General features: G+C 38.6%; 2 protein-coding genes across 9 annotated transcripts; one reads left to right on the top strand and one right to left on the bottom strand.

Annotated features, from left to right (window-relative positions):
• Window positions 1-4366, top strand: becn1 (beclin 1, autophagy related). Of its 4 annotated transcripts, none has more exons than XM_061756595.1 (12): window positions 1-140; window positions 287-419; window positions 644-708; window positions 796-854; window positions 1283-1376; window positions 1473-1609; window positions 1678-1872; window positions 2208-2354; window positions 2482-2631; window positions 2914-2974; window positions 3050-3192; window positions 3758-4366. In XM_061756595.1, the coding sequence occupies exons 2-12, from the start codon at window positions 293-295 to the stop codon at window positions 3924-3926; spliced, it is 1347 nt and encodes a 448-aa protein (XP_061612579.1). In that variant the 5' UTR covers window positions 1-140; window positions 287-292; the 3' UTR covers window positions 3927-4366. The 4 variants fall into 4 exon arrangements, with proteins under 4 accessions (XP_061612579.1, XP_061612580.1, XP_061612578.1 ...); XM_061756596.1 differs by having other exon boundaries at window positions 2-140; window positions 260-419; XM_061756594.1 differs by having other exon boundaries at window positions 21-419.
• On the bottom strand, window positions 556-17418 carry LOC133469463 (serine/threonine-protein kinase tousled-like 2). Of its 5 annotated transcripts, XR_009785712.1 has the most exons (26): window positions 16720-17418; window positions 15073-15167; window positions 14694-14759; window positions 13725-13794; window positions 13002-13039; window positions 12774-12869; window positions 11391-11498; window positions 10905-10997; window positions 10521-10631; window positions 9406-9542; window positions 9172-9324; window positions 8422-8488; window positions 8208-8305; window positions 8052-8133; window positions 7873-7964; window positions 7442-7531; window positions 7045-7214; window positions 6831-6969; window positions 6645-6756; window positions 6067-6174; window positions 5769-5952; window positions 3724-3913; window positions 2450-2674; window positions 1659-1852; window positions 1485-1562; window positions 556-1385 (listed from the first exon to the last, which is right to left on the bottom strand). XR_009785712.1 is itself a non-coding variant. In XM_061756591.1 (21 exons), the coding sequence occupies exons 2-21, from the start codon at window positions 15160-15162 to the stop codon at window positions 5770-5772; spliced, it is 2103 nt and encodes a 700-aa protein (XP_061612575.1). In that variant the 5' UTR covers window positions 15163-15167; window positions 16720-17418; the 3' UTR covers window positions 4646-5769. The 5 variants fall into 5 exon arrangements, 2 of the variants coding, with proteins under 2 accessions (XP_061612575.1, XP_061612577.1); XR_009785711.1 differs by lacking the exon at window positions 2450-2674; XR_009785713.1 differs by lacking the exons at window positions 2450-2674; window positions 3724-3913.
• Window positions 17419-18867: the final 1449 nt, after the last annotated feature.

Genomic DNA, 18867 nt, shown 5'->3' on the forward strand with positions numbered 1-18867 from the left:
AGGAGGAAGTAAACATCAATACGGATGTGAAGAAGCAGAACACCGACAGTCACGCCAATTGTTTTCATATTTATTCACTTTTCTTATTTCCACAGTGTTTCCCCACTACGGCGTATTATATTAATTCATATAGCTTTAAGGTAACCGCATATCTTAAATGACTTCACTCGCATGTCGCCGCTAGCTACGAGCTACCAAGCTAAATCAACTCAGCGACACGATGAAACGAACTCGGGATACATTGTGTGTTTTTGTTCAGCTACCCCCCACTTCTTTCTACATGTAGTAAGTGATGGAGGGCTCCAAGACATCGAGCACAACGATGCAAGTTAGCTTCGTTTGTCAGCGGTGTTGCCAGCCTCTCAAGCTGGACACGTCCTTCAATGTGTTGGACCGGGTCACCATCAACGAACTGATTGGTATGTATTGTTAAATACAATAATATAATGCAGTGGTTCTCAATCTTTTCATACCAAATATCCCCCCCCCCCCCCCCCCAAAAAAAAACCTCCTCTAGTTCAAAAAATATTGCTGAATAATTCCTTTACAATCAAATAAAGTTACATTTTATTTGAATACTATTTTATTGTTGCTGTCCTCTACATTCTGTTACAATGTGTTGCTTCTGCATGGCCCCCCTTAGCTCCTTTGGTGACTGTCACGCCGAGCAAACAGGCAGATTGCGGTGAAGGAGACACTACAACAGAGGTAAATATAAATGCACCTTGCACTGTACTCTACTGCACTGCACTAATTTTAACCTATAAAATTAATTCAGATTCATTTAAATTTCAGGAGACCTTTGTGGAAAACAAGCAAGATGGCGTGTCAAGGAAATACATCCCACCTGCACGGTAAGCATTTTAATTTTATTTTTAAAAAATGTATCATAATTTTATATAATAAATATTTTAGTGTATTTTGTAAATTTGTTTAGAATTTTAGTTTTGTATATATTTGATTAGAATTTGAATTTTGTCAACTTGATACACAATTATTTAAATATTACTTAAATATATAGTAATTATCTTAATTTGTACAATTTACAACAGTTATTTATATATTTTTTTTAATCTTTATCAAAGTGTACAATTAAATTTTCTTGTTGAAAGAATCATGAATTAGCTCTAGCTTCTGCTAGAAAGTAAAAAATACCTTAGTTGGTTGCACAAATTACTCTACTGGGGTAAATTAGAGGCACATTTTTTCCTGTAAGATCATGCTAAAACTAGTATGCTGAGAGATATACAGTATAGCTATTTTTCACTGTGGGCCATGTCAGCAGGATGATGTCCACAGAGAGCGCCAACAGCTTCACGCTGATCGGCGACGCTTCCGACGGAGGCACCATGGAAAATCTAAGCCGCAGACTCAAGGTAACGTGCCTGCAAAATAGCAGACAAGCTGTCAAATAGCAAATGATGCACGGTATTCGATCTCTGTTGATTTTAACGATTGTATTTGTTGCGCAGGTGACGAGTAACCTGTTTGACATCATGTCCGGTCAGACGGATGTGGACCACCCGCTGTGTGAGGAATGTACCGACACTCTGTTGGACCACCTGGACACACAGCTCAACATCACTGAGAATGAATGTCAAAATTACAAGTGCGTAAAATAAAGAAAAAGCTCAAATTTTTTTGGGCCACGGACTTACTTTGTTGTATTGTGTTCAGGCAGTGTCTGGAGCTCCTGTCGCAGCTGCAAGTGGAGGACGAGGAGACGTTGCTGGACGAGCTGCAGCATCTCAAGGAGGAGGAGGCGGCGCTGGTGCAGCAGCTGGAGGCGGTCGAGGCGCAACGGGCCGCCGTGGCCCAAGAGCTGACGCAGAGCCGGGCGCAGGCCCAGCAGCTAGAGACAGAGGAGCTGCAGTGAGTTGCACGGGGGCATTTTAAAGGCATTTATTATAAATCCTTGATATCCATCTTTATGTACTAATTTGGTATACTAGTAGGACAACTACATGTTACTGAAGGGGAAAACTGCACAAGTTGACAGCTGCATGCTGCAAGCACTACTAGTGACATTATAAAGTTCTGTGAGTTAACGTCTAGCGCTTCACGAGTAGTACGAGTATGTAGTAGGCAACTCAAACTTTAGTGCACTTTAAAAACCACCGCAGCTGAAACAAAAATATTTTCCTATTAGATACTCTCTCATTTTTTTTAAATTAGGGGGGTACACTGTGGTGTATTTTGTATGTCAGGTACCAGAAAGAGTACAGCGAGTTCAAACGTCAACAGCTGGAGCTGGACGACGAGCTTAAGAGCGTGGACAACCAGATGCGTTACTGCCAGATTCAACTGGATCGACTCAAGAAGACCAACGTCTTCAACGCCACCTTTCACATCTGGTCGGTGGCGCGTGGTACAGTGCAGCCCCCAAAGTTGGGACTATTTGGACGTTGGGGCTCACTGAATGACATTTTGCGTCCGGTCCGCAACATACTTTCAATGTTTGAATGGTTCCGTCCCGCCCAGGCACAGCGGCCAGTTCGGCACCATCAACAACTTCCGTTTGGGTCGACTTCCGAGCGTGCCCGTGGAGTGGAACGAGATCAACGCGGCCTGGGGGCAGACGGTGCTGCTGCTGCACGCGCTGGCCAACAAGATGGGACTGCGCTTCCAGAGGTCGGGGGGCTCACATGGGTGCTCAGAATAATGCACCTTCTTCCTATAACATATCATTTGCAGAAGTAAAAAAAAAAATAAAAAGGGGGAGTTTATTTTGCATTTATAATTAATATTTCAACTAGTAAAATAAATGTCTGTAAAATAGTTTATATTGCTAATTTTTTTTATTTCTTCTTTACAATAAATCAACTGACATTTTTTTAATGAGATGAATGAATAAATACATTTTAATGAACCAATTACCTAATATTACATATTGTGCCTTTTTGTTCTCCTCAGATATCGCCTCGTGCCCTACGGAAATCATTCCTACCTGGAGTCTCTAACAGATAAGTCAAAGGTAGATGTCCTTTGAAATTCTCCTTCAGGTTCACTCTCTCGAGTCTCTGCTCCTTTTTTGTTTTTTTTGTTTCAGGAACTTCCGCTGTACTGTTCGGGCGGCCTGAGGTTCTTCTGGGACAATAAGTTCGACCATGCCATGGTGGCCTTCCTGGACTGCGTGCAGCAGTTCAAAGACGAGGTGGAAAAAGGCGACACTGGCTTCTGTCTTCCATACAGGTCAGATGATCGTAGCTGCTAGCCAACAAATTGAAAACTCTTGTTGCTAATTAAACAGCAGCACCCACAGAGGAATGTCTGGAGTCTCTTAAACGATGTGTGTGGTCTTATGCTTGCAGAAGTAGGAAGTGCTCAATAAATACATTTGAGTTGAGTTTCATGTAGTGCTTTGACACCATGTTGAGGCATCTATAGAAAATTACTCGCAGATCTTCGCTATTCTCGGTTTCCATGGGGAACATGAATTACACTATAAAATTGCATTTCTTTACATTATCATGTTTTATTATTTTTGTTGAGTGAAATACAGTGCTACTTTTCTTTATTAAAAACAGGTAAAAAAAAAAAAAATTGGTGGGGGAGGCTGGAACAGATGAATTACATTTCAATTAATGTCAATAGGGAAAATTGACTGATAAGGCACCACTGTACTACAGTTTTTCCTCACTGGAAAAAAAACTTTAGTCGAATTGGGGCACGACATCTGTTGGACTAGAGAAACAGCCACTATTTGAGGAACTATGTACTTACACATCTCTGGATGTGCGTGTGTGCGCGACGTCAGGATGGACGTGGAGAAGGGCAAGATCGAGGACACGGGCGGCAGCGGCGGCTCGTACTCCATCAAGACTCAGTTCAACTCAGAGGAGCAGTGGACCAAGGCGCTCAAGTTCATGCTCACCAACCTCAAATGGGGGCTGGCCTGGGTCACCTCGCAGTTCTACAACAGATAAACGCCACGGAGACGGCGCGACAAAAGAAACTTGCTGATGGAACAGTGTTGGAAAAAGCGTACCTTGTGCGGTGGCCTGTGATACTCTTTTACCCCATACTTGAACGTAAATCCTCCTGAAACATACACCTGTACCACAGTACAACTGTTTTGTTGGTTTCATTAAAATCAGGGGTGGGGGAATCTAGCCCAAAACATTTAACCCCCATAATGCTCATAATATACATAATAGTAAACGTTCAAATGTTGCATGATGTTTTCTTTCTTCTTTCTTGACGTTTCCCCAGTCCTGCATGAAAGGATTTAGAAATTGCACTGATACTTTAACTTAATAAACATTTTCTTTAGAAAAAGCTGCTGTCAGATCCATGAAGTACTGTATACTTCTAGACATGGACTATATCAAAAATACACCTTAATAAAAGCACATGGATGAACATGCCCTCACACTTGCTCTTAATTTGGTGTCGAATTCACCCAAAAATGGCCAACTTTCTCAATTTTAGGCATTGGTTCTTGAGACTTTTTGTGGGGTACTCAGTTTTTAAAACTTTCCAGGGTGTGCTACTGAGTGAGTTTTTAGGGGTTAAGGAATGTTGACCAGGGTACATATGTACAAGTTTTGGGAGATGTTGAGGCCAAAATAATAAAAAAAAAACACAAAGCATGAACTTTCATCTATCTGTTAGACACGACATTCCGGTATCAAAACATGCAAAATGGGGGGTAACCAAATATTTATTTTATTGGTTACGTACTATAATGACTTCTGCTGATAATACTTTCTCTCTTCACAACACTCATTCACTCATAGAGCCCCCAGCCACTCTTAAAAGAATGATTTGGAGCAGGGGTGGCTTGGTGGGATATTTCATATTCAAATAAGCAGGTGGCAGCTTGCTTCCAGTTTAATATTTTAAATAATATGCCCTCCACCCACTGTTCTATACTTTGGTCTTCAGTCACTGCAGTGGGAGCCCTTCCAATAAAAGTCTATGGAGGGTGTGGGAGGGTTAATACTTGCATTGCCTGGAGAAAAATAGATTTCAAACCGTCGTAATTCAGATAAACCTTCCACAGAACAGATGCATGTAGCATGTGCAAATTTGTGGGTGTTTTATAGCAGTAATTCCCAAACTGTGCCGCAGGAAATGATCCAATTTCACTTCATTGGTCAGAAAAATATTTGTGCACAAAAAATAATCTTGGTTCATCTATGCCAGCGACAGACACAACAATTAAATGCTCTTCCTTTTTGCTCCGTGGTAAGCCATGAGATTTACCTAATGTAAAATATGTGCCTTGGCTCACAAAAGGTTGGGAAACACTGATGTATAAAGCTCCTAAAATGAGTCGTAGCATTAGAGCACATGTCTCAAACTCAAGGCCCAGGGGCCAGATCCGGCCCGCCGCATCATTTTATGTGGCCCGCGAAAGGAAATCATTTGTGTCAACTTCCATTATTGTTGCTAAATTGTCTTCCAAATTTTTGTATAATATTCATATGTAATAAATAGTAATGAACTATTGTAACCATGTTTTGCCTCCAAACCCCTTTTACAGTTACTTGAACAATAGTTGAACAAACCATTATCCTTGACTTCTGATTTCAAAACTAGTTATCCATCAATTTGTTGTCTACGTGTTATAATATGATGAGGCGATTAAACATTGATATGGTTTTACAATCATAATGGCCATCTGAGGAAAACCGTATCTACAATGTGGCCTGCGACAAAAATGAGTTTGACACCCCTGCATTAGAGCATGCATACAGCAACTCCACATAACCGAAGAGCGAGGCTTCATTTTGGACGACGACACCCTACGTCCAGGGTCTCACTTCAGTTGGAGGCGCTGTTGCCGTAGCAGCTGGAAGTGGAAGGGAAAGGAGGCGTAGTGGGAGGCACGCTGGCGTTGCCGCCGAGGGTCTTTCGGATGGCAGGCATTAGGTAAGGTTCCCGTGACAACTGGAGCACATCCACGCGGTCCTCCTTGTGATAGGCCAGGCAGCGACGGATGAAAGTCTGTGAAGGCATCAAATAAGAGTGACTACATACAGCCCGCAGGTGGAACGGGTCAAGGTGCTACTGTATGGCTCAAAGTTTGGGAAACACTATTATTGTGTTTGTGTGCCATACCTTTGCTTCTGGGGTGACAACAGGTTTTGGGGGGAACTGCACCTCGGTAGCTTTGAGTATGGTGTTCTCTTGAAGGATATCCTGCTGGGATTGGTTGTGACCAAATGGCTGGACGAAAGGGAAAAAGCATGCAAAAAAATGCTACAAGAGGCCATCTGAAGATACATTGCGGTCATCTAGCATTTCTTCTAGTAGTTTTATTTTACTTTATTCAAAGGAAAAGAGTGCAAAACGCAAGTGACTTACTAAAACTTGTAGTAATAAGAGAATAAATTTGAACTTTTAAGAAAAAAAAAACATCTGTAGTATTTTGGGAATAGCGCATTTTTCTGAGAAGAAATCCCATTTTTACAGGAGGAAAAAATCTAAACAATACAAAAATAAACACCTAAAATATTACCCGAATTAAATAAAATACTAAAAAGTTGTAAAAAATACAAGAATGTTCTGAAAATTAAGACTTTTTTCCTCAGAAAATTACAGCCTTATTCTCTTTTTTTTTTTTTTAATTCTATGACTGTATTCTTCTAATTCTATGTTGTTGGGATGGAACAACATTCCATTGGACTTCCTATTACCTTGCGTCCATATAAGCTCTGATAGAAGATGACCCCGAGTGACCAAACATCGACTTTGTTGGATATTTTAGGAGGCTCTTTGCCGACCACGAAGCACTCCGGAGGAAGGTACCTGGAAGTTACACGGCATTTGTATTTAAATATGAACGTGTCGAACTATAATTATGGTGTGTGGAAGCCCAGTACCAGTAGGTCCCCGCCCCCTGCGAGGTCAGCTCCATGCCGTCCGCGGAACTGTAGCTGTCGTCGTCCATGATCTTCGACAGGCCGAAGTCGGTGATCTTAATCTCGCCGCAAGCAGAGCCGTTCACCAACAGGATGTTTCCTTAAATGGTAAACCAGGCTTGGCAGTAGCAAAAAATAAACACTTGCCGAGTTATTTAGCATCTATATTTAATACCTGGCTTGAGGTCGTAGTGGATGATGGGCGGCCGGATCTGATTGAGGTACTTGAGCGCGTTGACAATCTGCATGACAACGGAGCGGCCCTCCTTCTCCGTCATAAGCTTGTTTTGCTTCAAGTAGAAGTCCAGGTCGTTTCCCTCGCAGTACTCCAGAACAGTGCAGAAGCTGCGCAAATCACACCAACAAACTCTTGTCACGTCAAACAATGTATACAAATTTGTAGGCCTGCAGCTAGCACATATTTTTAAAACTCTACCAAGTATCCCATCAATTAATTGGCCAAAAAATTTCTTTTTTTTTTTTTTTTTTTACTGTACTGCCTGTTAGAAATAAACATACAATCAATTAAAAACAACAGAATTTTATCATGAAAACTTTGTGAAAGCACTTACGAGTCAGTGTCGAGTGAGAAGTAGTCGTAAAGCTTGACTATCCTAGGGTGATCCAGTTCTTTGTGTATTCTGTACTCTCTACAGGCGTGCCTGAAAAGACAAAACATAGGGTCCTATTTTTTAATGGAAAGTAGTAATTGGAAGCGGCAATGTACACATCAGTGTCCTCGCACTTTTGGTGCTTTTTAGGACTAAAACTTGCCTCGTTTTTGATAGACACTTGGACATTCTACGCGACTGTATTTTAATGTTGGCAATGATGGTGGCACGTGGAAATTTATTTTTTGAGGTACTTTGTGTAAAAAGGTTGAGAACTACTGATACTGTATAGGCAATTATTTGTACATATAAAGGCCTCCCCGGTAATAACAGTGAGTGCAGTTGAGTAAATAACCAATAAGGTATCTCCAAAATGGTGGCTTTGCACTCACTTGTGGTAGTTCTGCTTCTTCTCCTCACGCCAATTCTTTTTGAGCTGGTGGATTTTAACAGCCACATACCTTTGCTCTGTTAAATCAAAAGCCTGGGGGGGAATAGAGAATCATATTAGCAAGAGGAAATTTACTCCAATCTAATGTGATGTAATAATTACAAAAAGCGGTCGCTAAACCTTGTAAACTTCACTGAAGCCCCCTCTTCCAAGTAAATACAAGAGCAGATATCTGTCGTTCAGCGTCGGGTGGTCTTTAAATCTACAGCGAGACCTCTTTGACGTTAGAAAGTGTAGCCAATGTTATGGCCAGTAACTCGCAAGGATGACACGTACTGCGAATTGTCCTCGTTGTGGATTCTCTTCAGCTCGCGGATATGCAGATTCCGGACTCGCTCCAACCGCTCCAGTTCCGTCTGGATCTCCGCCTCTTCCTGCAGGAAGCACAAATACATCATTTTGCTGCTTTTAACGCCTCAATTGACTTCTAAAGTTTTCGTGTGTTTTTGTGTGTGCGTGTTCTGTTTTTTTATATGAGGAGCTGAACTACCTTTTTAAAATGACCAATCCGGAGTTTGAATATCTCCTCTTGCTCGTGATACTCTGCAAGTGACAGCCTGAGAAGAAATTAGTGGCGCGTCAGATCAAAGGGAAAAACAGAATATAAAAAAAGTATTTATATGACTGTGATTTAAAAAAATATATATACATATTTAAAAAATATTGATTTAATACGTAACATGTACACGATACACATTTTATATAGCGAAAAATTATATATGAACAATATTTATATAATAAAAATATACCATAAAGATAAAATAATTATAATATGAATATATAATATAAATAGAAAATGTTTACAAGTTACAAATATTTATATAAATGAACAATACATAAAATAAAAAAATGTTTAAATAAAATAATACAACTATAGTATCAATAATATTTAAATAATAAAATAGCATGCGCATATGGAGAGAAAAATGTTTAACGTCCATAAAATTTCACACACAGTTTGGTGACAATTGGTCGCAGTGTGGTGACATTAAGCAACGTTAAGATTTTTTACTTTAGCATGGATTGTCTCGACACGGGAATAAATAAAATTAAAAAACCCCAAGAGAATCACGCCAGCGCATGCACGCTACTACACTGATTTCACCTATGGCGGGTGTGGTCCAGAACCTAACCTTGGCAATAAACGAGGTATTACAGTATTCTAATATATAATGCTATATTAAGCTTTATGTTAAAATAAAAGAACAATGTAATCCTACCCCTTAAAAACAAAACTTACGCTTCATTCTCCTGGCCGTTGCTCCTGCTCTTTCGTTTGTTGTGCTCAGTGCTGGGCGGCTGCATCTGGGCCACGGGGGGCGGCTTCCTTTTCCCCAGCAGCTTCCTCTGCCGCTCTATGTCCTCACGCTGCGAGTTGACGCGCTCTTGTTGCCTTAAAGGTACATAAATAAAAATTGGCTACCAAGCTACGCCTGATGCATAAAACCTAACGTCATCTGGGCAGTGCGCTGACTTGACGAGGTTCTGGAAGGCGATTCCGTCAGCCCACTGCTCGGTGAAGGAGGCGCCGTGGCGAACTGTGGTGAAGTGGCCCAGACGCAGACGATCCTGCATGCTCTTGTCCCGGCACGTCCTCTTCTCATGCTTTGACTGCCGTTTGGTGGGTGAGAGAGGGTGAGAGAGGGTGAGAGAGGAGAGAGAGAGAGAGAGAGAGAGAGAGAGAGAAAAAAAGCCTGAATCAAGAGGGATCAAAGTGACACTGGAAGTGGACACAGTGGTGACATGACTTTTAATGGGAGTTGAATTTGTTCCGCGATCAAGCTTGCAATTCAAAGGCGATAGGGACCGAGCCCTGCTGTGTCTAGTCAAAAATCTCTGAGTAATTGAATCCCCCCTCCAACAAAAAGTTTATACTTGACTGTAATTGCCCAAGATTGTGTTAAAGCACTACTTTTGTCTATATTAAGTTCCTCAATTGACTTCAGCAGTCCATGGTTTCCAAAAAAAATAAAAAATAGAAAATCGGCGAATAGGCTAATTTGAGAAGACTGAAATGTGAAAATTTGGGGGTTCACTGTACTCGGATGTCTAATCAGTTTTCCGAATGAAATTAATTAAAAAGCACTTCATCTGTTCCAGTCCCACCAAACACATTTTTAAGGTTTTTTTTTTTTTTTTTATGAAGAAAAAAAAAAAGCATTGTACTGTGTAAAAACATAAACCCACCCTAATGAGGCTAAGTTGGAAAGAAAATGGATGGATGGATGGCTAATAAAACATGAGAATGTAAAGAAATAGACTAAATTTATATAGTGTAATATATGTACTGTAGTATTGCTATGTTGGATGTGTGCCTTTAAGGGGTGTGGCCGAGTGAGCGTCATCAGGAGCAAGAGTTGGGTTGGCCGATTAGTCTGCGTGTGAGCATCTGGGCGGGAAGTTGCGGCCAACAGCAGCAACTTGTGAGTGATCTCATTTTGTATTTGTGTCTTTGACTGTGTGCCCTTTCAATGAACGACTGAAAGTGACATGCGAGGGCAGTACGTGGCATTATTTTTCTTGAGCAGCGACATATCTGAAGCTTGCTCCAAGCAACCAAGCAAGGGCTCTATTACGAACATCACACACCTTTTCGATGAGGAGCTTCTTGCTCATGGTGACGCACTTGTTGAGGCGCTCCTTGTAGCGCTCCAACAGCTTCTGCTGCTCTTCCACCTGGCGCCGCAGGTCGCAGTTAGCCTGCAACAACAACAGCTATCAAGTCATCGTTTTTAATGCTCGTTTTACTTAATACTGGGGCTCCTCGGTTTACAACAGTCCCGACCAATGAGGTCTGCCCTGCAAACTACTATAAATAATTGGACTGACCTTCATAACCTGACAACCTATAAAATGCACGAAGGTAACATTTTTTTAACGAAAATGAATTAAGTTTACATTATTTCCCCAGTTTTGAAGTTAGAACAACTTGGAAGTCAACCAACAAGACAGAATGGATTGTGTCCTTCTTACCCTCAGCAGGTCATCGATCCTCCCCTCTTTCTTCTCCAGGTCGGAGTTCTTGTTCCTCTCCAGCGCCGTCAGCTTCAGCAGCGTCAGCTCAGACTTTGACCAGGACAGCAAAATCAAGTTTGTCACGTTCTGTTCGGTCTTCACGGCGCCCTACATTCTAGACATGACCTCGTCCCGTCAAGCCGTTTATTTCAATGCACCACAACAGCTAGTGAGAAATATATTATCAGTAGTTCTTCTCAACTCAAATTCCATTTTTAGATTTTCATTATGGAGTGTTGTGTGTAGAATTTTGTGCAGGGGGAAAAATATTATCATTCCATTTTGGGAATAAGGCTGTGGCGAAACAATATGGAAAAGGTGAAATGCTGCGAAGACGTTCCAGATGCCTTGTAATAATAATGGCTTTAAAAATGTAAATAAAAGTATTGGACTCAACTGAGCAACTTTGTGGCATATTTCGGGGTTGCAATGTCGTCTTGTTACCTGGGTGGCTTTGTGGGAGCACAAGTGTGCGGGTACCATCTTGACAGAGCTGCATGATGAAGAGTCGGTGTGGGCCGAGCCGGCCGACGAAGGACTGCTCTGCTGGAACTAGAAAACACGAACACAGGAAGTATTGATAAAAGACCGTTGATCAAAGGGAAAATAAGTATTTGATTTAAAATATTCCCGTCAAAATATTATGTAATCTTATACAAACACCAAAGAGGAGTTTACAGGCAATAATATAAATATACCAAGTACAAATTAGATCTAAGCAATGAGTCTAAAGTAGAGATCGTAATTCAAAATAATTTCAGAAATAAATGATACATTACCGATTAAGTCATCATTTTTCAGAATATTATAGAGTTTAGTATGCAGGCTGGCACTGTAAAGAAAATGTACTAAAAATAAATATTTACAGTATTAAAAATGTTAAATTAAAAAAAGCTGTGCAGTATCTGAAATAAAATCACTATCAAATAAAAATAGTTTTATTAAGCCAAAACCAAATATCCAAATATTTATTTGTGTTTCATATGAAAAGATAACATTTAGAGATAAATGCTCTTTGTTTGACAGTCTTGATAAGTCTTTGAGAAGAAATTTAAAAGGACAAAAAAATAAAAAAAAGTCAATAATATACATAGACCAAGTACAAGTTAAATATAAGTGATAAGTCTTACTCACAAAGTACAAATGGGAATTCAAAGAAATTTCAGGATATAAATGTTAAATTATCGCTAAAGTTATCAAGTATATATATATATATATATATAAAATATATATATATATATTTAAAAAAAAAATATATATATATATATATTTAAAAAAAATAAAATAAAATATATATATATTATATATATATATATATATATATACATACAAAGAATGTTTTGCTTGTTTTTTTTTACCTTGGTACAAAAAAATATATTTTCTTTACAGACAAGAAAATAAGTTGTCTCTTTTTTTTTTTTGGTCAAAATGGCATGGCATGGCTGCTTGTTGGCAGCTCTCTCATTTGTCTTTTCTCATGTAGCGTTAGGGGTCGGGAAACTCGCAATATATAGCAACCAAATTGTTAAGTTGGCAACACTGACTTTGCTTTTGTAAACGAGCTCCTCTCTGTTCGCAGCCACGCAAAAAAAAAAAAAAAAAAAAATCTATTAAAAAAATAAAACCGCAAGAAATACATTTGAATTAAAGGATACAATCGATTCATCGCCCAGCCCTTAAGGAAATAGAAAATTTTAAAAAATGACATGCCACAACCACTGCTCCAAGAACTTGTTTGGTGTGAAAATCTTAAGTCATATTCGGAATGGCCGTGAGGATTTGAGTGTTAAAAGCCAGCGCATTTTGAGGAGCTAAACCGAGTCTCACCGAGGGATTAGACAGCGAGTGCTGGGAAGAGCAACAGCGCACCAGCATGGGGATGCCGCGGGCCGGACAGGTGCCGGAACCGCTGCTGCTGGCAAACTGACCGCACAGCGGGTACGAGTTTTGAAGTGTGCAAAGAAATAAGAAAGAGGTAGAAGATAGAAAGCGTTAAAACGGGGGAAAGCGAGTGAAGGGTTTGAAGGCAAGAGAGAGACTCGTATTTGTGCTCACCTCAAAGTAATCACTCGTTTTGTGTCCTCGTCCCTTTCCTGCATGGGAAATAAGAGTCATATGAGAGTGGAGACAGGAAATTTTTGGGAATGTAATTAATTTAAATTTTGAATTCTATGAACACGTTTGTATTTTATGTAAAAGTTTATTTTTATTAAATAATAATTCATTGCATTGTTTACAATGAATGTAATTACATATTTTTTAAAATAGTTGACGAGTTAATTAGCCACTTATGTAAAATGGCTTCTTTTAGGGTCTTTTAGGATCTTTATACTTTATGTAAAATACCTTTTAAAATAAAATAATCCATGCTAAATTTCATTTTATCTATAATTAAATTACAAGAAATTTCCCAATTATTTAATTAAATAATAAAAATGAAAAAATGGTTCAGTTTACCTTTTTGTATTTTAAATGTTACATTTTAACAAAATAAATCATGCTCATCTGCTAAATATTGTTTTATTACAATTTTTAATTATCCACCCAATTCATTAAAAATGTAAAATGTTTGTGTAATATTCGTTATTACAATAAACCAATTAATCAATTATTTCATGAGCTAAAATTATAATAAATAGATGTAGAGAGAAATATTTTGAAAGAAATTGCTAAATCAATGCAACAAATGTGCTGAATTAAAGAACAGAGTGAGCCGTAGGCCTTACATCGCCCACCATGTGTTTGCATGCGATTGGTTTACTGGAAAATTATATTAACCCTGATGGTTGATGTCACACGTGTCTCCTTTTCTCTTCCTGCTTCTGTGCTCGACCTTCTTCTCCAGTGTCTGAAAACAAACATTGTTAACACATTGTCACCTTTGTTCTGGGTCTGTTGGATCAGACACATTTCACTTGTACGATCAGGTGGGATTTTGTTTTGTGCTCTGAACAAGGGACAACAACAACACACACACACACACACACACACACTTACACACGCACACAAACCAAGTGGTTATAAAATCCCCCCCCTTTTTTTTAAGCATTGTGCATACAGATATAACTGACCTCAACATTACGTAAGAATATAATGGAACGAGGTCGACATGGCTTCAGAAGTTTTTAACTTTTCAAAGACGAGCCAACACTGCGGTGTGCTGCTATGTTCAGCATCAACTCGATTTTCAGTTTTAACACACTTCCCATGTTGTCTCTTTGTGTTTACATAGGAAAAATCAATACACAAGCTGGTGCTCTAAAGAAAGTGTGTTTAAAAATAATAAATAAATAAAATGAAAATGTGTATTAAAAGTATTTATTTAAATCTGAAAAACATATACATATATATTTTTGGGTGTTTCATGAAAAAATTATTAAAAAAAAAAAAATATATATATATATATATTGTTTTTAAATGGCAGGACTTTCAGTGAATATATTTTTTTTTGTTTAGTCCGATTACTCGGTTAATGGATAGGATAATCGGTTGAATAATCAATCCTAAAAATATTCGATGGCTGCATCCCTAATCTGTACAGCAATGGGTTATGTAATCCTGATGAATAACAAACCCTTTTTGTATAAATCTCTTGTTTTGACTCTCACTGGATTGAGCAGGTATATCTAAATAACACAGCAATCATACATACTGTACAACAGATGAGTTCTCAACAAAGTGTCCATTTAAAAGTGATAGTCTGTGATTGTACAGCAAAAAAAAAAACAAAAAAAAAACCCCAACAACCTCGACTTCCTTGTCGCTGAGGGACCCCACACTGCAAAGAGACTGGCTGGATGATTCACTGTTGATCTGGAAACCAGAACACAAGAAAAGACATTAGATCTATTAGTCATCTGCTATTTATACTTAGAACATAACATATGTGCTATTCTCTTTGCTGGAGTTATGCTTCTCTATATGTGGCTACATTGCACCCCTTTGGTGTAGCTAAAAAAACAAGGTAATCAAAATATGAAAAACAAGTTGTGGAGTGAGTGCTTAGATCAGGGGGATGTTAAAAGTTGTATTAATGTGTACAATATATATATATATATATATATATATACACAGTTTAAAGGCATATTTATCTTGAAAATGTCAGTTGAAAATGTACATCTCTGACCTTGGCCACACCAACTCCAGTGAAGCGGGCTTCGAGCAATTCCTGCCTGCGAGGGTCCAAACTTAGAGCCTGGCTGTGAAGTCCTTCCATCGTGCCTTGAGAAATAAAGCCAAAACATAACAATGTAACAAACAATAAACGCGCACTTTGATTATGCTCTCAAACTTGAACTTGCCTGTCCTGTGCTGTCTGACCAACAGTGTTCCCATTTGCATAATTTAGTAGCCAATTATCTCAAAGGGAAGGTTTTACAAACTGAAAGCAGCACCAATTTCTCAAACATTATAAAAAAAAAAACTCAGCTCATTGGTTAAAACGGGACTATATTATTAACACATCTACATCTCTTTTTGTTTTTAAAACATCCTTAACTCCTCTTAAATTTCAATGTGCAATAGAACCACTGGATTACACATACATAGGATAAACGGTATACAAAATGAATGGATTCCGTATTCCAACAGATATTTCCTAACATTTACAGATGTGCTGTATTATAATCCATCACATTAAATGTCACTTTCAGTAATCTTATATACTTCTCTTTCTTTAAAAAAAAGTCTACAACCCTCCCTGTTAAAATGCCAGGAAACAAATTCTAAAACATCTGAACTTTATTTTGCTTTAATTAGAGGCACTTTTCTGTCATGATATATATATTTTTACTTCAGCTTTACTACAGCTTTTTTTTCCCCACGTAATTTTTCTGCGATATGACTGTATTCTTGTAAAAACCCAGACTTTATGATTGCAAAAATCACCATTTTTCTTCACAACATTTGAGTAAAAATGCTGTAAGCTCTTTTATTCATCAGGCACATGTTGCAAGTAGAACATCTCAACTTTAATATGAGTTTGAATGTACTTTGTTCATTGTGTGTCAGCATGTGCATTCATACAACCACACCACAGTTTATTTTTACTTTCCTTCTTGGAATGATTTTTTTTGTTCCCTCAATCGAGTCGTACAGATTATAGGTCACATTAATGATGGAAAAGTTTTTGAACCTATTTATTTTGCTCAGATTTTTTTTTTTTTTTTTTAAGATTACAAAAACCTAGCATTTGAACAAGGGGTGTGGATACTTTTTTTTTTTATCCACTGTGTCTAAATTCACCTTCAATGACCATTACAGTAAGATTAGTGAAAGTAAAATAAAATACAGCTTTACACTGAAAAATCAACTGGTATGTACTCATTTGCATATTTATACCTCGAACTAAAAATAACATTTACGTAGTAACGGTTGACTTTTAATCAGGAGATAACGAGACTTAACTGCAAGACAAAACCTCTAACTTTAACTTTACAGACTCAAAAGTGAAACCCCTTTTATGACGCATATTGTTTCATATTAAGAGAAACGACACTGTGACATCGATGACAAATTCGCTAAGGCGAACGTTAGCCACTAGCTGAACAGTTACGAAATTTAGCATGCTAATTAACATTTTCGGTACTAACAAACTCGGGGGGAAAAAAAAAAAAAAAAAGGTGCCCGAGTTTTGAAGAGCACTTATCAGAAAGTTTAACAAGTGTTTGTAGAGTCCATGTGGATGAAAGTGGCCGTTTGGTGTCAAGACAATGTTCTACCGAGTTAAACCGTAACTGGTCCATGTTAGCATTAGCCGTCCGGTTGGTCTCACCTGGGGCAGCCTTTAGCTCTTTAAACTGTCAATCACGGCCCGAAGCACAGCGGCTCCGCGGTGTCCATCCGGCGGCGAATAGAACCACTAACAAGTCCCACGCACTCGCTGCAATGAAGAAATCCAACAAGCCATTTCCAACGTTTATTTCCAGTCCTTGGAAGACATTGGTTAGCTTGGCGGACGCTAGCTGAGAGCTGCAGTGTGGCCGGTGTCATCCGAGCAAGAGGCCGTGATCCTCGGGGTTTCCTCCGCGTCTCGGTGCCTTAACACGGATAACACCTGGCCGGAGCCACCCTTGATGGCTCTGATGGCTCTGGTGGGCCCCCCCCCACTCCTCCTCCTTCTCCTCTGTCGCCCTTGTCACATCACCGTACCGTTCTTTAAATTCATCTCTATCGTGATCAAAAGCTTCTTTTAAATTTTTACAAGGAGCAAAGTTGAGGTCATTCCAGAGCGGCTAACAATAGATTGCAAACCCCGCAGAGAGTGAGTCGACGCTGGGCTTCCCCGGGAGCTCGATGGTGCCTCTCTCCGGTTCGCCACCGCTCACTTCACTGATAAAGTAAGCTTACGCAAATAAGGACTCGACCTTGGACGTCTACTCACAAAATCACAACCAAGAAAGATCTGTTGGGCGAATAAAAGTGTACATTACTTATCAGTAATGTGCACTGTTCTCAAACTGTTTCCACCAAGTACCACCTAAAAAAAAAAAAAAAAAACACCTCAATCATGACCAACATTAAAATACAGCAGCATAGTAGGCTGTCAATCAAAAAAAAAGACAGAGGTTTTATTCCGAAAAAGTACAGTATATTTAATATCATTAATATACAATACAATATCATTACTATACAATACATTATATTACAATATCATTGTATCAAGTCTCTTTAACCATTAACCCCAAAACGTTAATATTTCACATAAAGTTTAAATAAAATTGATACATAAATAAATGTTAAAAAACAAACAGTTCTTAAAGATAAATGCAAATGTATTTACATTTAAAAGTTAAATACAATGGAACTGTACTTAGGCAGATTCTTTCATCTACCACTAGAGGGAGCTCGTGTACGTTTTGCAGTAACCCAACCACACTTTGAGAATCACTGGGCCTCTTGAGATTCTGGTTTTTGCTTCGGAACTTTCCTTTTCCTTTCCTATCTGAGCGAGATGACCCAGAAGCACGTGGAAGAAACCTTGTTCAAATACTAAAAATGCTTCGGAAAAGTGCCTTGATGCAACTTTTAACCACTTATATAGCATAGGTTACTCCTGACCAACCTTTAACAAAAGAAAGGAGATATGTTACCCGTAATCCGGTACCGCAGTAATATTTAACGTACTAGGCCACCAACAAAGTTTTTTTTTTTTAAGCTCAGAAATACTGAGGTACCTGAAGTGGAGTCCAATTCATTTTAAACAGTGCTTTTTCTTTTTCCTCCTTTCGAAAGGTTCATCTCACTCAGTCTCTTCTTGAGTTTAAAGAGCTGAAACTTTTTGTTCGAATTAATTTCAATGACATTTTTTTAACATTTTAATCCTCGAAGGAAAAGGCAACATTATTCAAAGACATAAAAGATATGTTGAAAAAATTGTAATGGGACAAATGAAATAAATTGTTACTTTAAAATGATATTTTAAAAAGTACAGTACAGTTGCCTTGCCGCTAAGATTATTCTTTTTTCACTGACCTACAGTGTAGTTGCACCCTATGTCCATAAAATGGCAGTAGAGTGTTATGTAAATGTTGTATTACAGTACAGTACAATTACCCGAGTCATTTTCAACTTACTGTTACAATAATAATACGAAATACCAATGTGCTTGCTAAACACTTTTCTCTTTGTGTAGTTTCACTCATCCAGGTTGTAGTAATCTGCAAAAGTGGAATTGAATTAACGAGAGACTATTCTTGTTTGTTTAATTAGTTTTTTCTTGTTTTCCCCAAAATTAAAAAAATGACTTCATAATTTTAGGCTCATGATACTCTATCCAGTGTTCCATTTCATTGTTCTGCCTGTCACTATACGTCACTGGCATAGATAGATGAACCACGATACATTAGTTGAAGTAAATAAATCATTTTCTGGCCAATTAAGTAAAATTGGATAAATTCCTGCAGCACACCTCATTGAGAAT

The sequence above is a fragment of the Phyllopteryx taeniolatus genome, chromosome 19, assembly GCF_024500385.1.
Source record: "Phyllopteryx taeniolatus isolate TA_2022b chromosome 19, UOR_Ptae_1.2, whole genome shotgun sequence".
Classification (NCBI taxonomy): Eukaryota; Metazoa; Chordata; class Actinopteri; order Syngnathiformes; family Syngnathidae; genus Phyllopteryx; species Phyllopteryx taeniolatus.

What these genes read in the sequence shown, in the direction of transcription:
- LOC133469463 (XM_061756591.1), bottom strand. Translation starts at nt 15,162, where the DNA reads ATGGAAGGACTTCACAGCCAGGCTCTAAGTTTGGACCCTCGCAGGCAG. An exon ending in GTGTGACATCAACCATCAGG is followed by an intron (nt 13,040 to 13,724) that starts GTTAATATAATT and finishes TTTCCCATGCAG; the next exon opens with GAAAGGGACGAGGACACAAA. An exon ending in GCCTTCCAGAACCTCGTCAA is followed by an intron (nt 9,325 to 9,405) that starts GTCAGCGCACTG and finishes TGTACCTTTAAG; the next exon opens with GCAACAAGAGCGCGTCAACT.
- becn1 (XM_061756595.1), top strand. Translation starts at nt 293, where the DNA reads ATGGAGGGCTCCAAGACATCGAGCACAACGATGCAAGTTAGCTTCGTT. An exon ending in AAATACATCCCACCTGCACG is followed by an intron (nt 855 to 1,282) that starts GTAAGCATTTTA and finishes GGGCCATGTCAG; the next exon opens with CAGGATGATGTCCACAGAGA. An exon ending in ATCTAAGCCGCAGACTCAAG is followed by an intron (nt 1,377 to 1,472) that starts GTAACGTGCCTG and finishes TTTGTTGCGCAG; the next exon opens with GTGACGAGTAACCTGTTTGA.